Source organism: Pleurodeles waltl, chromosome 3_1 (genome assembly GCF_031143425.1).
Source record: "Pleurodeles waltl isolate 20211129_DDA chromosome 3_1, aPleWal1.hap1.20221129, whole genome shotgun sequence".
Classification (NCBI taxonomy): Eukaryota; Metazoa; Chordata; class Amphibia; order Caudata; family Salamandridae; genus Pleurodeles; species Pleurodeles waltl.
In genome coordinates this window covers 1,836,253,256-1,836,269,015 of record NC_090440.1, presented here as the reverse complement: position 1 = coordinate 1,836,269,015, position 15,760 = coordinate 1,836,253,256, and the positions used below count along the sequence as shown (strand labels likewise).

The following is a 15,760-nucleotide window of genomic DNA, read 5'->3' as shown; positions in this document are numbered from 1 at the left end:
AAGCAGACCCAAGAGACCTCAAGAACTACCGGCCCATCTCCCTCCTCCCCCTCCCGGGGAAGGTCCTTGAGAAGATTGTCAATGGCCAAGTAAGCCGGTCCTTGAAGACAACAACTCTCTGGACACATCTCACTCCAGTTTCCGTAGCAACCACAGCACCGAGACCGCCCTCATTGCCGCCGCCGATGACATCAGGACCATGCTAAACAGAGGCGAAACTGCGGCCCTCATTATCCTAGACCTCTCGGCTGCCTTCGACACCGTCTGCCACCACACCATACGCACACACCTCCGCGACGCAGGGATCTGCCCCAAAGCCATGGACTGGATTACTTCCTTCCTCTCCGGCAGAACCCAGAGAGTCTGCCTCACCCCCTTCCTATCTGAAGCCACAAGACCATTTGCGGCGTTCCCTAAGGATCCTCCCTCAGCCCATCCCTTTTCAACGTCTACATGGCACTGCTCGCCAACATTGTCTGATCACACAACCTCAACATTGTCTCCTACGCTGATGACAACCAACAGATCCTCACACTCACCAAGGACCCCGCCACCGCCAAAACCAACATCCACGACAGAATGAAGGCCATCGCCAAGTGGATGGAGAGCAGCCGTCTGAAACTGAACTCAGACACAATGGTGATCCTCATCCTCGGCTCCAACCCCTCCGCCTGGGACGACTCCTGGTGGCCGGCCACTCTAGGAACGCACTGGCACCCACCAACCACACACACAACCTGGGACTCATCGCTCACCATGACCCAGCAAGTCAACATCTTCCTGCTTCCACACCCTCCGCATGCTCCTCAAGATCTTCAGGTGGATCCCCACCAAAACCAGAAGGACGGTCACCCAGGCCCTCGTCAGCAGCAGACTGGACTACGGCAACGCTCTCTACGCTGGAACCACGGCCAAGCTCCAGAAAAGACTGCAACATATACAGAAAACCTCCGCACGCCTCATCCTCGACATCCCATGCTGCAACCACATCTCAGCTCACCTGAGAGACCTACACTGGCTGCCCGTCAAAAAGAGGATCACCTTCAAGCTCCTCAGCCACGCCCACAAAACACTCCATAACGCTGGCCCTGCTTACCTCAACAAACAGCTCACCTTCTACTCTCCCGACCGTCAACTCCGCTCTGCCAACCTCACCCTCGTCGCATCCACCAAACTACAGCCAGCGGCAGATTGTTCTCCCACCTTCCCGCCAAGACCTGGAACACCCTCCCCGTCCACCTACGACAGACCCAGGACCTGCTGAACTTCAGGAAACGCCTGAAGATCTGGCTGTTCGAGCAGTAGCACCTCTCCTGCTCTCCCTCCCCCACTTCAGTGCATTGAGACCCTTGTGGGTTAATAGCACGCTCTACAAATGAATGATTGATTGTGGCTGTGTTCTGTCGGATTGATGTGTGTGTGTCTTAATATGATGGACAGATATTCGCCACTGCGGCGGTATGTTGACAGCCGTCATTGTGGCGGTAGGTGGCATTTACCACCAGTGTCATAATGAGGGCCTAAGTTACAGGAGGCCAAGATCGACTTGCATGCTCAGGGGTGCTTTGCTGCTCTGGCCAGCCTCCTACTAAGAAAGCTGCACAGCTGTCTCCATCGCCGCACATCCTTCAGAACTCCCCATCAGTTACATCAAGGCCTGAGAGGTTTCTGCCCACACTGGAACAAAGAGATGCTGCACCAATTCACCACCGGCAACAGCCTCTAAGCAGAGCTGCAGGAATAGGTGACACAGCTCTGTAGAAGATGCCACAGTCAAAGATCCCAAGACGAAAGGCCCATCTGGCGGCCAACAAAGACTACAGGGGAGTACGAGAAAAGAGAGAGGCGTGGCCCAACCAGATCGCTGCCGGACTGGAACAATTCTGCCTGAGGGTCACCCAGAGAGCTGTGAAAGAATGCTCAGACAGTGATTGGCAGCACAACATGGACATCATGCTTTTGAAGCACCACAGTACCAGACAGTCCCCACCAGCCCTGCCCGAAGCCTTGTACCCAGTGAAGAGAAAACCAGAGGAGCCGAGCAGCAAAAGAGAGGAGAGCACTCCGACCTTGGCCCCCGCAAGACGAAAGAGTAGAGGCTTCACAGGATAAAACCCAGAGCATAAGGTGCAAACCGCCGAGAGCCACCTGCTAGAGAGACTGGGAACCCCAGAGACACCGCTTTGTTTGTCCAATCCTCCCAGCTAGACATTTCCCAAGCAAGGGTAGTCCAAGGCCACACAAGAAGCACATAACGCTTCAACAGTGCTCCAGACACTAGGACCATATCGTCTTGCACCTTCAAGGCAGATTGTGCCGCTCCGCACCAACTCTGCCTGATAGCAGTGATGCCTCAAGGTGCAAGTTTTGTACCACCCAAAGAAAGTGGGTAAGAACCTCAGCTACCTACTGCCTGCAAAAGAAGGTCCCGGAAGAGAGAACACCACAGAGTAAGAGCTTCAGGAGGGTCCCTCAGGAGAGAATGTGCAAGACATGGCATGACTCCACAATGACCCGGGGAAGATGAGACTCAGGTAAGAAGTCAGAAGACCCTCAAGGCAGAGTGCCAGTGTTAGAAATTGGAAGAGGTGTGCACCCTGTCAAAGTAAGGAGCTGCCAACCCCCAATTTGGATCCAACATTGTTTCTCAACACAATGTTTGAAATGTTTCAGTAGGTGGTAGTCCCCAATGGAGCATCTTTGGCTCTGTGGGACCCTTTGGGATGTCGTATAGGTCCATGCCAGTGGGTCCTTCCTGGTGCCTTTTGGCCTTTTGGCTCCTCCAGTGCCTGAGATCATACTGCCTCAGGTCATGTGCCACCTCTGAGATCCCCAACACCACCTCCAATGTCCTCAGGGCCACCAAATAGGCCTCTGACACCAATCACAGTACCTCCAGTCCCACTGGGCTGGTCAGGTGATCAACATCCCCCCATTCTCCATGTCACTGGAAAAAATCTACGGCTCCAGGAGGAAAGCTCAACTTCTCTTGGAAGAGTAACATTTTATTAAAGAGCAGGCTAAGGGCTCTCATGACATGTTTTGAAATACAGTGCATGGCTACTTGAGTTCTGATTCAGACCCTTGACATGATAGTAGTGAGGTGTAACTCTTATCTCCACTACCATCAGACACAGCTGATTTCCTTTCTCTCAGGAATTCCAGTGGCCTTGACAAAACCCCAGAAACAGAGATGTGGTTCCCCGCTGGGCCCCTGAATTGGCCTGCTGTCACTCAGGTGTCTGTAAGGGTGGCCAAGGTCCTGTAATTACCATTGCAAGTGGTGTAGGCCATATCCAACTTCTTGACAGAGGTGTTGCAGCCAGCGGTACAATTGTCTGAGCCCTTGGTTCCTCTCAATATGGCTCTGCTAGAACCAATCCGGGCAGCCTGACAGAAACGGGATTCTGGTCCAGCTGTCAGGAGATTATTGGCAGGAAGGTACAGACTGGCTCCAGATGACCTCTCATTTCAGTCAGTCCACCCATCACTGACTAGCATGGTAGTTCCGGCTTTATGCTGCCTTAAGCAAGACGAGATCCTTTTTCAACACTGCCAGTGAATAAACTTGAGGCAGTCGGAAAGAAGATTTTCTCAGCCTGGAGCCATGCTCTCAAAATATTAAATGCTATTTGTCTCCTGAGGAGTTACACCTATGCCTTGTGGGTTGTGGTACTTATGGTACTGGTGGTATAAGATAGGTGAGATGAGTCTAGCTGCATGATAAATGTCAGACTAGACACTGCCGATTCAGTTGCAAGAGTGATGGGGTCTTTGGTGTTCCTGTGTTGACCTGCACCGATGAGATCTTTTGGATTTTCTTTGGATATTCAAGAAATGCTCATGGAGTTGCCTTTTGATTGTACCAAGCTATTTGGGGACAAAGCTGACTCAGTTCTCAAAACGTTTAAAACAAAGCTCAGCCGCAGCACATTCCCTTGGCTTGCAGCCACCCCAGAAAGACTACCAACAGTATCACCACTTTCGTAGCTCTCACCTGAATTTAACTTTCGTCTAAGACATGCCACCCAGCCACCGCTCATTCTCAAAACTTTTTCCTCAGACAGTAAAGAGGGAAAAGGCAAAGGTCGTGCTGTCCGATTGGCAGCATCCTCCTCTTTCCCTGCCAACCCAGGTTAGCATCTCTAGTTTGCCCTTGTCAGAGTGTGTGAGAGGCCAATGGGTTTACTTGTGTCCTCCTTTCTACAATCCTGGAAGGCTAAAACTTTGGACCAATGGGTCTTTCCAGTTGTAGAATGAGGTATGCCATACTCTTCCAACAGGCTCAGTGGGCGGGAAGACGCTACCTGCAAAATAAGTAACAAAGCACCAGGTATGCATTATGCACAGGGGATCATTAGAGGCAGCTCTCTGCAGAGCTGACAGTGACAAGTCATACAGGCACATGGGTTGCGATGGAGCTTCCTAAATGCAGCACACATTGACAGAAGGCATGCAGACTCCCTGCGGAAGTGAAAGGGACAAGGCAAATAGGTGTAGTGGTGGGCGTGAACACTCTACCCAGGACCTAGTGTAAAAGCTGAGGTTCTGTAGCAGAACAACATGTCACACATTGACCACTTCAGAGCCCTCCGCCTGGCTCGGGTTGGAAATAAGGATGGGGAGCCCACAAGAGGTCTTTAAAAGTCCAGCTAAAGAGAGTGAAGGGGAAGATTAAAGTGCGAGGATTGCGTTTAGGCGCTGAGTGGAATTTTTTAATCTGGAGAAGTAGTCAGGTGTTGAAATGTCAGCATGAGAGGGATGAGAGTTTTTGTGGTGTGTGCTGATGTACCCTGATGTTTGGAGACACCTTTGGATTTCGGTTCTATTTGGGACACCTGGTAGTCCTCTAAGATAAACTGCGGGTGACTGGATGGTGACAGGAGCACAGAGAGGGAAGGATACAGGATGTAATGAAGTCTAGATGTGCCCGTGCTCCTGTCCCGCGACACAAAGTCGGTGACCCCGGGACACCAGAAATGATTAAACAAGACACGTGGGAGCTCATTAGAAACTCCCGAGCACTTCCAGGGAGGCTGCTGGCACGAAACGTACCGCATTGTTTCAAATATTTTCATTTACTCTTGCGTTTTATTATAGATACAGGCCTTTTAAGAAGAACCTGGGTAGTATGTATGGGCTTATATTTGAAAAGCAGTAATGCTGCCAACCATCGTTTGAATTCTCACAGTGTGTGGCAGGATGTGCAATGTGGTGCACGGCGCTGCCTTTTTCCACCCAAAGCAGTGACATTTCAGTGCATATGTGACCCGTAGTCTGGTGGATATACTGGAACTTGTGAATATATCTACTTCGATATTACCAAAATGTTCTGGCATATTATTATTAGGGTTTTTATATCCTGTTCAGTGGTAGTCAGTTCTGCATCAGAGAGGTGTTTGCCCCAAACCAACAATGCAAACTGCCTTAGCTGTCAGAACCCAGGCAAAGTTCACCTCTTATAGAAATGAAAAGAGGTTCTAAAAACCGAGTATGTAGTACAGTAGGAATGAATTTTAAAGCATGTTTCTAAATCTTGAAGCTCTTCCGGAAGAACGTTCCATAAAAAATACTTTCTTTGCAAGGTCTCTTCCTCCATGCAGTACAAAGGCTCATCAGTTCGCTGGCCTAACTGTAGTTTGTTTATCCTGGAGATATAAAGAGGAGCGATTATTACCTATTGTAAGGCTGAAATGTGTATAAGAATATGTGTTACGTGAGTAGATGTAACTTTTTCTTCCTTCTGTTTTAGGCTGCATATGATGACATACTGACTAAGGGAACAGACCACATTAATCAACTACTAGATCTCGATACATCCTACAGAGAACATTACCCCATGCCTATAATGGAATTTAATGGGACAAGGCAAGTAGTTTAGAGTAAAAACAATTTGTACATTCTCTTGTATTTCTGGCATTTTAATTAGAATACATCACAGTTGAAGTGCTGCCACTTGTTTGCCAACCCCTTTGGCCAAACACTGTTTGGTGGGGGCAACAGACTCGTGCTCTGTCGTAAGATAGAGCAATAACAAGTAGAGTCTACTGTGTAACAAAACAGTGAACGTAAAATATAATATACACATGTTACATATTACACATATTCTATGTATCTATGTTAATACTATACAACATGCACATATGTTATCTATATATATGTCTTTGGATAGATAGATACATAGATAAAAATGTTTAGACACGTTTTATTATACAGACGTTGACTTGTTGCTTCATATAGTGGTAGGAAATCCGGAGGGAAAAGTGTAGAAGAGTGCCTTATTTGTTACTACTACACAAGCATGTACTAATCACATACCTTGGGACTTACGATTTAAAAGCATTTGCGGCGGAGTTCCTTGTGCGTCCAGTTTTCAGTTAGCAATAAAAACGTCAATATAACCATGCGGTTAATGTTTCTGCTAGAGAGAGAGATCTGAGTTTTGTCTAGGGGCAGTTTCGACTCGCCATAAAGTAGTGCAGAGGGTGAATATGTCTGCTGCATCTGTATTTCATATGAATAGCTGAGTGGATTAGTATAGCTAGCCTTTAACAGCGCTTTAAAATTAATGATGAGAGAGGGGCTATAGAGAGATGAGGGGCTTTTTTTCAGGTTGTAGCGAGGAAATCTGAGGAGGAGATCATGGGGGAGGATGCCAAAAAAGATTGTGGCACTGTGCGCCACCAGCGCTAAAGCCTGTACTGTTGTCAGTAATGGAGAGGAATTGACGTGGGCGGACATCATTAAGGGACAGTAGGAAAATACTCGTGGAGTTTAGAGATTGTCAGTCTGTGAATGAATAAATGAATGAATGTGATGCAGTTGTGTAGCATACTATAGTGTGTTGTCTCCAGGCGCAATTGGCATGTGGATATTCCCTTTCTCTAAATTTGGGTGTGCAAATGAAGATCATTTGCTGATCCACAGGCACAATGCAGACGATCTCATTCTTTGTTGGGGAAACTAAAAGGAATTGGGTATGTTGGTAATAATTGCTTCCACCCTCAAACTACTGCTCTAGTGGGCAGCACACCCCGCTCTTGCTGCTTTTCACAACTTGAATGAAGTTTCATAAGCAACGAAGAACGGGAATAACAAGCAATTAATCACCTTAAATTTGTATTGCAGTTATTATGTGATCTCATTTGAGATTGAAAATTGTTACCAGTCCCCGCATAAAGGCATGTGGTGGGAAGCCATAAATGGGATGGTAAACGAGCTGAAACCTAAGAGGCTTCCATTAAATGATGCTCAGCTCCACGAGCAGTTCAAGAAACGATTCGGGTACAAAAAAGCTATCAAATGCAAGGTATTTCACTTTGTCTACAATACTATGTTAAACATACAATATCATTTTATTTAATGATGCAAGAAATACTGGGGGTTATTCTAACTTTGGAGGAGGTGTTAATCCGTCCCAAACGTGACGGAAAAGTGACGGATTTACCATCCGTATTACGAGTCCATTATATCCTATGGAACTCGTAATACGGCTGGTGGTATTACCGTCACTTTACCGTCACTTTTGGGACGGATTAACACTCCTCCAAAGTTAGAATAACCCCCACAATTCCTAATGATCAACATGTTTCAGTCACAAAGTAACCCGAGGCTTACATAGCTACAGACACAAAGGTACATGCATGCCATATTCTAAGATATGTAGATGAGAAGAAATTGTGACTTTTTCATTAAAGGTTTGGATGCAGAAGGTGGTCACGCGAATGCTTGAGGGGCGCAGGAGAAACATGTCTCCACCATGCAACAAAGGAGAGTATGGAATACTCCCCTTTGTTTATTTACTCCACCGGTGTGTCATTGGTGTCCAGATAGAATGTCTATATTTTTCCTCCACCAAGGTCCATGGGGAAACATAAACCCTTTTCCCAACACCTTTATGTATAAAAGATGTTCAAGATCACACTGGCTCACGTTTCTCTCCTTCTGCAGAAAAAATAATATTACAGGACTTTATTCTGTTGAAATGTAAAGGATCTGCTGTGCTGATTTTCATGAAATGTCTTGAGGTGGCTTGGGGCCTGATTGAGAGTTTGGTTGGCGGGGCAGATGGGTACTCGGTCACAAACATGCTCCGTCCGCCATATTCAGAGTCACAGTCGATACTGGCAGAAGTGTGAGAGATAAAAAATCATGAAAGGGTCAGGAAAAATCAACATGCTTACCAAGAGACCTACTGGTGAAGGTGTTGAAACATGACCTAAATCCGGGGATTCCGTGGCTTTCTTTCAGTAAAATGAAATGAGGAGGAGTTGGGATGATGTGCTTTCAAGACCTCTGAATTTGAATTCCACCATTATTTTGATTACCTTTCGACCTTCATATTGATTGTCCTAATGTGCTGAAAACATATTTCATTTAACACTGCTAAGTGCAAACAATTTTACGTTTCACTTACTACACTTATGCCATTCCTGTAAAGTATTTGCTATATAACATACAGGAATGGACAAGGGGGTGGTTTGTGAGTTACTTTGTAGTTGGTTGAGGGAGAAGGATGTATGCAGGTGCTGTGGCCCAGGAATTATGTTTGCCTTTCTCACATGCTACTACGAATTTTTTTTTCGTAGAAGGCCACTGGAACTGGTAAACATAAAGGATCGTTTATATAAAAATCGCATAGAAGCAGACATTTGTTGTGGCAGATGTGTGATCCTTACCAATCCTTATTGCAGATGATAACTTGTTTAGTTCCACATCTGTGCTTCCGTAGCCTACACCAATCCTCACATTAAAGTAATGTAGTGCATGGATGCAGTTCTCATCAGGAAATATAAACTGATGCAGATTGTTTGTCACCAGAAAATATTTAAAAATAACTTGTTTAGTGATTTTTTTTCTCCATTTTATTACCAAATGGCAAACTTTTTAAATTCGTATAAAAATAGTAAAACAGAAATAATACATCAATAGTGTCAAATGCATTACGGTTAAATACATTAAATGTATGTGAGCTGCATTGGATATTTTTCCTCGTCTTGAAATACCAAAATGCGTTTAATTTGTTTGAAATCACGAATACGAAATAAATGTTTAGCTAGGTTGCTCCAGCTACACTGCGCACCATGGTTTTTGTCCTGGGCTTTCATTTGAATGAGAGTTGTTGTTCATTTGCCTAGCTTACCCAATGCCAGTCATAACAATGATTTTTAAAGGGAGTCCAGGGCTACATATACATTGGTTAGTGTAGATTGAACAATGTCAAACCTTTGTCATATGCTACTCTTAAATAAGGTGCTTACCTCTAGCCCTACATATGAATGACAGCAAAGTGGCCAGTGATGGAGTGGGCATGTAAAGAAAAGAAGTATAGAAGTACACATGTCTACAGATGATTAGAACATTCTTTTATTTAAGTATCAAGGATACACCTCAGCATCCATACACCTTTCACTCTTGCTCCTGCCTTCTCCAACTCCTCTCTCCCTTCAAATGGAAACATTCCCTAACATTGGAATGTCACCTCGCATTCTAAGAAACTTATGTAAGGAAGATACCACATACTCCATTGGTACCAACAGTTGAATAATATCCAAAGAGCGCAATGATTGTATGAGCATAGCAGGATACTGAGGCATTTCATCACCCAGCACAAGTAATCTATCCAGAGAGAGGCTAAGGATTTATTATGCAATTACAAGAATCGTGATATTGTCAACAAGTGGCCATGGAACCATTATCTGTACATCCATCCTGCCTTTTTTCTACTGTTCATCACCCTTTTGCTCTATGCGTGCTTACTTATGTTCTGCCTGACTGAGTTGTGGGGGACCATATGTGCGCCTGCCACTCTGCTGTGTGTCAGCGTCTGTGTAATGGTTTGTGGACGTGGGAAGCTAACTGTTCATGGCTTTCCATTACACCTCGCTACCATACTACCGTTCCTAATACCCCATCTCTTTGTGCCCACTCTTGATGTATACCTTCTATCTCTTCTGTTCTCCCTTCCACCCCCTCAGACTATTTTTCGGTCGTTGTTTGCCAGATGACTGTGATTGGCTACTGACTACTTCTTTGGTTTGGTGAAATTCACAAGGCGTCTTCCTCATTCCCTCCTTTTATTCCCTTCGTTCCATTTCTTGCCACATATAGTCATTGACATGTGCCTATAGGTGACTAAAGCTCTTTATAAGCAATCAACATAACATAGGCTGTCTTTTGGTTATGCTGATTTCTGAAGTGCAGTAACACAGGCGAATCTAGGCACTAAAGAGAAGAAATGAACAAAGAAAAATGGTAGGAAGTTACTTTGCGAGTAAATGAAACTCGAAGCAATGCATAGTTTGCTGGTCTAGAAAGGTGGGCCATTTTATGCCAGTCAAATTTGTCATCAGTGAAGTCAGGAGTTTCAGTGTACATGTATGTATCTTTGATAGAGGTTTGGGATATAGTGCACTGCCCTGTGCAAAGGTAACCAGAACATATGATGCTGGGTAGGCCAAAAAAAGTTAAGTGGTGGGAAGCCACTATGTGAGTCGATGAAATTCGAAGCTCTGTAGAGTTGGCTGGCCTAAGAAGGTGGGCCATCTTACGCCAGGTAAACTTGGCATCAGTAAAGTCAGGAGTTTGAGAGTAAATGTATGTATCCATTCAGGACAGGTAGAAGTTTGGTATGCAGTGCACTGTCCTGTGCAAAGGTAACCAGTACAGATACTGCAGTGTTGGCAACATTTCCCATTTCCTGAGGCCTCCTATTAATCTTGCTACAGCATTCTGAGCTAGCTGATGCCTGTTAATAACTGTTTTAGATAAGTACTGGTCCTGAAGGAAGACTGTACTGTAGTGTAGAACTACAGTGGGAGGGACATACACTTCCACACACCTCGTGGAGGACCTTCAAATGGCAGAGGTAGGACCTGGCTGTCGAGGTAACCTGGGAATCCAACAAGAGTTTGCATTGTCTCCTAGATGTGGCCAGTACATTGTAGTCTCAAAAGGAGAGGAACTACCAGCCAGAAAACGATTTGTTTTGGAGCAATTGAGTATTTGAAAATTGCCTAACGTATGTTTAACATCATCTACCATCTCACTGCTGCTGAACAGATTTAGTTTTGCTGATTGCCGCACCATTGCATGGACCCTCCCAAACTGCCCAGGCTGAACACAAACTGCGTGTTATCTGCATACATATAGAAGGTTACTTCCAGAGTTCGAAGAAGACAACTTCTGCATATATTTAAACAAAAGTAGGACGCAGTTCAGCTCAAAGTCAGAAACACATAGAGACAGATTCACAAATTGAGTGCGGTCCACCAGAAACTGCTGAAGCCACACCAACGCATTTCCTCGGGAAATGATGGCATAGAGCCTTGTTAGTCTCAAAGGCCTCTGAAGGATGAAGGAAAAAGAAGGCTTCAAAGAATGCAGAACTTGGCAGCCAGGTTGGTATGTGGGTTTTGCTGCTACGGTCATAGTTCTGCAGCTTGTTCATCTACTAACTAGCTTCCACTGAAGCAATGGGTGCAGTGCAAAACACTTGGGCCCAGATTTATGTACCTCTCACACAAAGCAGCACACAAAGTTGCTACGCTGAGCGACTGGTAGAGCAGGAAAGCACCATATCTGCAGAAATATGGCACTCTACTCCTCTTCCTAGTGCTGGCACACAAACAGGTTGCCAAGCGCCACACACACACACCTTTTCGCAAAGGTGTCTGTGTGAGTCTAGCATTTGTTTTGTACTACAAGTGTACCCTTCCAGTACGAAATGCTATTCTTGCACTAACTTTAAAATGTTTCCCACTTTGTAAGTGTGCTGTACAGTGCAGCACACATACAAAACGGGAAAAAAATGGGAGAAATAAAAGCATTCCTCTTTTATAACGCCTGCTTTTAAGTGGCGTTAATTTTTGGTGCAAACCTCTGTCTAATATTGTTAGTAGTTAGGGTTTTGTGTAAAAAACCATGGGTGACCGCAAAGGTATGCCCATGTGCCACCAATGGAATGCCTTCTTGACACAGAGTAACAGAAAGCAGAACTTTGCACTGGTTTCCACGACTTTTTCTTACAAAGCAATGCAAATACCAATTTACATTGGTTTGTAAATCCTGAAAAGGATTTTGGGTCGGGCTGCATTATAAACGTAACGCAAACCTGGAGCAAAACCCTTGTAATTCTTGTCCAGAGTTGCATTGGGCCTATTGTCAAGTATGTTTCCTTTTTATGGTCAGTCTTGTGGCCTCTTATTTCTCCTTTGCTTAATCGTACTACAATCCAAATAACAAAGCGCTTGAGCAAAGGAGAAATGGTGTGAGACATTTGTGAAAATACTCCTAATTTGAAATGTGGTACAAATCAAGAGGCAGAGTCCCACAGACACAGAACAATCTGCCGCCACATGAGGCCGGCCAGAAACAAGCGACCATTAGCAGGATTGAGCCTCTAATCTTAAGGACCTTCTTCGGACATAAAGATGTTCCTTGTTCGAGTTCACCAGTCAGAAACATGAAACAGATTGGTGAAGAGAGGCACAAAAAATACCTCCATATTCCCTTGGACTTTGAACAAAGTACACAGTCTTTCGCCTTTTTGCCAAGATGGTGCCTGAGCCTTTCTGCGTTCAGTTCAGGCAAGAAGACCTCTCCTAAATCCACATAGAAACGGGGACCGATGTATTTGGAGAACCTGTGTTTGATATACATTGGACTTTATTGGCTTGATCTAGAAACCATTCCATCTTAACATTGTAGGAACTTGCCTGATTTCAATCTATTTTTGAAATTAAAATGGACCAACCACTGACCCCGACAAGGTTGAGCTTTTTGCAGTCACCCCAGCAAGGCTGTGCATATGTAAAGCGGAGTGCCTCTCTAGCCAAAATGTCCTGTTCTTGGAGTTGGGGCAATCTCCTGCGGAATCCACAGTGCCAGCTAGTGAATGCTGAGGTAATGCTGTGAAGCACTTAGGAGACAGACTGCTGGGTTAAAATATTTAGTCTGAAGGGAAGCTGTGGCCAGGAAAGGTGAAAACTGCCATCCTAAATTGGACAGAAGACATCCAATAACAAAGTACAGTGGTCATGATGGTTTGGGAATTATATGCCCAAACCAACATGAACCCATCCATGACTCTTCCTGTAAGACCCAAAGATGTTAAAACAAAGATGCCTCCAGGGTGCCAGAACCAGCCCTCTGGGTCCCAACGCTCACAAGAGAAACACCAGAGCCAGAAGTGACTAACACTGCCATAGATGAAGAGCTTCATCGGCATGCTCAAACTCAGCTAGCTGGTAAGAAGCTCTGCGGAGAACATCTGCGGATAATTCTAACAGTATAACATCTCCCCGAGACTCCCGGTTTGTTTTGGTGAAGGTAAATAATCTTTCTCATCCGCCTTGGGGCATGTAATGCAGACAATGCAGGACTGTTGGCTAATTTCCAGCGGATCAAGAACTGAAGCTTACCATGGAAATAACACAAACTGCAAATATCAGAAACCTCAAATTCAGGATCTCCTTGTACAAGAACTAAAGATTTTGGGTGGGAAAGGTACGGGAAAAAGGATTAGGAATAAAGGGTTTTAGCTAGGAAGCATGAAAAATCGGATTTACCTGCCAGGTAGTAGACAACTTTAGGCAAACATCAACTGGACTGACAATCTTAGTAATTTTAAATGTGCCAGCGAAACATGGCCCAAGTTTGGGATGTCTCCCTTTAAGGGGTAAAAAGAGAAAGTGATAGACATATCTTATCCCCAACAACAAGAGTAGGCTGAGAATGTGTGTTTTGGTCAGCTTCTTCATCTTATTCTTGGACCCACCAAAGCCTCTTGAACCCTTTTTCGGACATCCAATAAATGTTGCAAAAATATGAGGTTGCAGGTTCTTCTGAATCAGTGGGAACAATTTCAGGATGAATTCCTGTGGCACAAAAAAGGTGAGACTCTGTTTGTCCTATGTACGCTGTTGTTATAAGCAAAATTGTCATAAGACAATAAAGATGCCTAATTATTGTAGGTAGCCTTAAAGAAGCATCCTAAAAAATTGCTGTAAAGTCTGATTGGTGCATTGAGTTAGGCAATTAGACTGAGGATGAAATCCTGATGATAAGGCCAGAGAAATGCCTAGATCTAAACAGACTGCTTTCCAAAACCTTAAAATATATGCGTTCAATCAATTAAGGTTTGCAGAGCACAACTACTCACCCATTAGGGTCTCAAGGAGCTGATGGGGGGCCGGCTTGGCAAAGCGTAGGTGTCTGGCGCGTGTGTAGAAGGAGAGGCGATGGTTGAGGTATTCGGGTCCTGCGTTGTGGAGGGCTTTCTTGGCTTGGATGAGGAGCTTGAAGATGATACTCTTTTTGACTGGGAGGATTAGACGGGGATATCTAGGATGAGTCTGGCGGCATTCTGGATGTTGTGGAGATTCCTTTGGATCTTCAGATGTGGTGCCAGCGTAGAGAGTGTTGCCATTGTCGAGTCTGCTGCTGACAAATGCGTGGGTGACCGTTTTCCTGGATTCAATGGGGATTTATTTGAAGATCTTCCGGAGTAAGTGGAGGGTCTGGAAGCAGGATGACAAGATGGCGTTTACCTGGCGGTTTATCAAGAGTGAAGAGTCCAGAATGATGCCAAGATTTCTTGCGTGGTCCGTGGGTTTGGGGGAGGTTCAGAGCGCTGTGGGCCACAAGAAGTTGTCCCAAGCGGCGGTAGTGGGGCCTATAATGAGGACTTCCGTTTTGTCAGAGTTAAGCTTGAGGCAGCTGTCCTTCATCCAGGCGGTGACTGCCTTCATTCTGTTGTGAAAGTTGTTCTTGGCGGCCTTGGGTTCTTTCGTGGGAGAAAGGAGCAGTTGCGTGTCGTCAGCGTAAGAGAAGATGTTCAGTCCGTGTTCTCTGACGATGGTTGAGAGCGGAGCCATGTAAATGTTGAAGGGAGATGGGGCTCAGAAATTAACCCTGCGGATTCCGCAGGTGATTTTGGTGGGTTCTGACAGAAATGGTGGGAGTTTGACTCTTTGAGTTCAGCCGGTGAGAAAGGAGTGGATCAAGGGCAGGGCTTTGTTGCGGATGCCGGCGTCATGGAGTCTTGCGCAGAGTGTGTGGTGGGAGACAGTGTCGAGTGCAGCAGGGAGGTCCACGAGTATGAGGGCTGCGGTTTTTCCTTGGTGGAGTAAGGTGCATATGTCATCTGTGGCAGCTAGGAGAGCGGTCTCGGTGCTATGGTTCTCTCATAGAGGTTTCCATGTATAGTCATAAGCGTTGAATAGTTCCGCCCACCTGAGGAGTTCCCGGAGCACTTTTTTCCAATATAACTTCTTAAATGTAGATTTTCACCGTACTTCAGGAAGGCCTGCAAAGTCACTTAAGAGTGTCAATATGCAGCCTAAAAGAAAAGCTACAGTGGCCGAAATTCTTCATCTTGTTTGTTTTAAAAAGGACCAAACAGCCGTGGCACATGCATTCAAATGCATGAATACTTTGAAAATTTAGCAGAAAAAATCCTTCACAAACCTTTTTGTAATGCAAAATAAGGATGAAGTAGTGTAGGGCAGTGTAGCCCATAGGCTGCCATTATAAAGAAGAAATGTCTTTAAGAACAGCTGGTCCTCCAGTATCCCATCATGCCTAGGGAGAGGCAGTTACATCGGTTCTTTTTTCCGTCTCCTGCTGACAGGACCCTGGAGCATTGTGCTTGAACTTTTAATTTTGTTCACTCAACGTCTTTTGACTTTCTTTCTTGAATTGTGTCTTTTTCTGACAGAAATCAAGGCATTTTTCCCAGACAAAAATGCCTTCTCTGACA

The 15,760-nt window shown here is 45.2% G+C and overlaps 1 protein-coding gene across 1 annotated transcript in view; it reads left to right on the top strand.

Annotated features, from left to right (window-relative positions):
- ANKAR (ankyrin and armadillo repeat containing) overlaps nucleotides 1-15,760 on the top strand; it is a 723,226-nt gene that overhangs the window by 138,758 nt on the left and 568,708 nt on the right. The window contains exons 5-6 of the mRNA XM_069225913.1: nucleotides 5,753-5,868; nucleotides 7,129-7,309. Coding sequence (XP_069082014.1) covers nucleotides 5,753-5,868; nucleotides 7,129-7,309 — 297 coding nt within the window. The remainder of the gene's footprint in view (nucleotides 1-5,752; nucleotides 5,869-7,128; nucleotides 7,310-15,760) is intronic.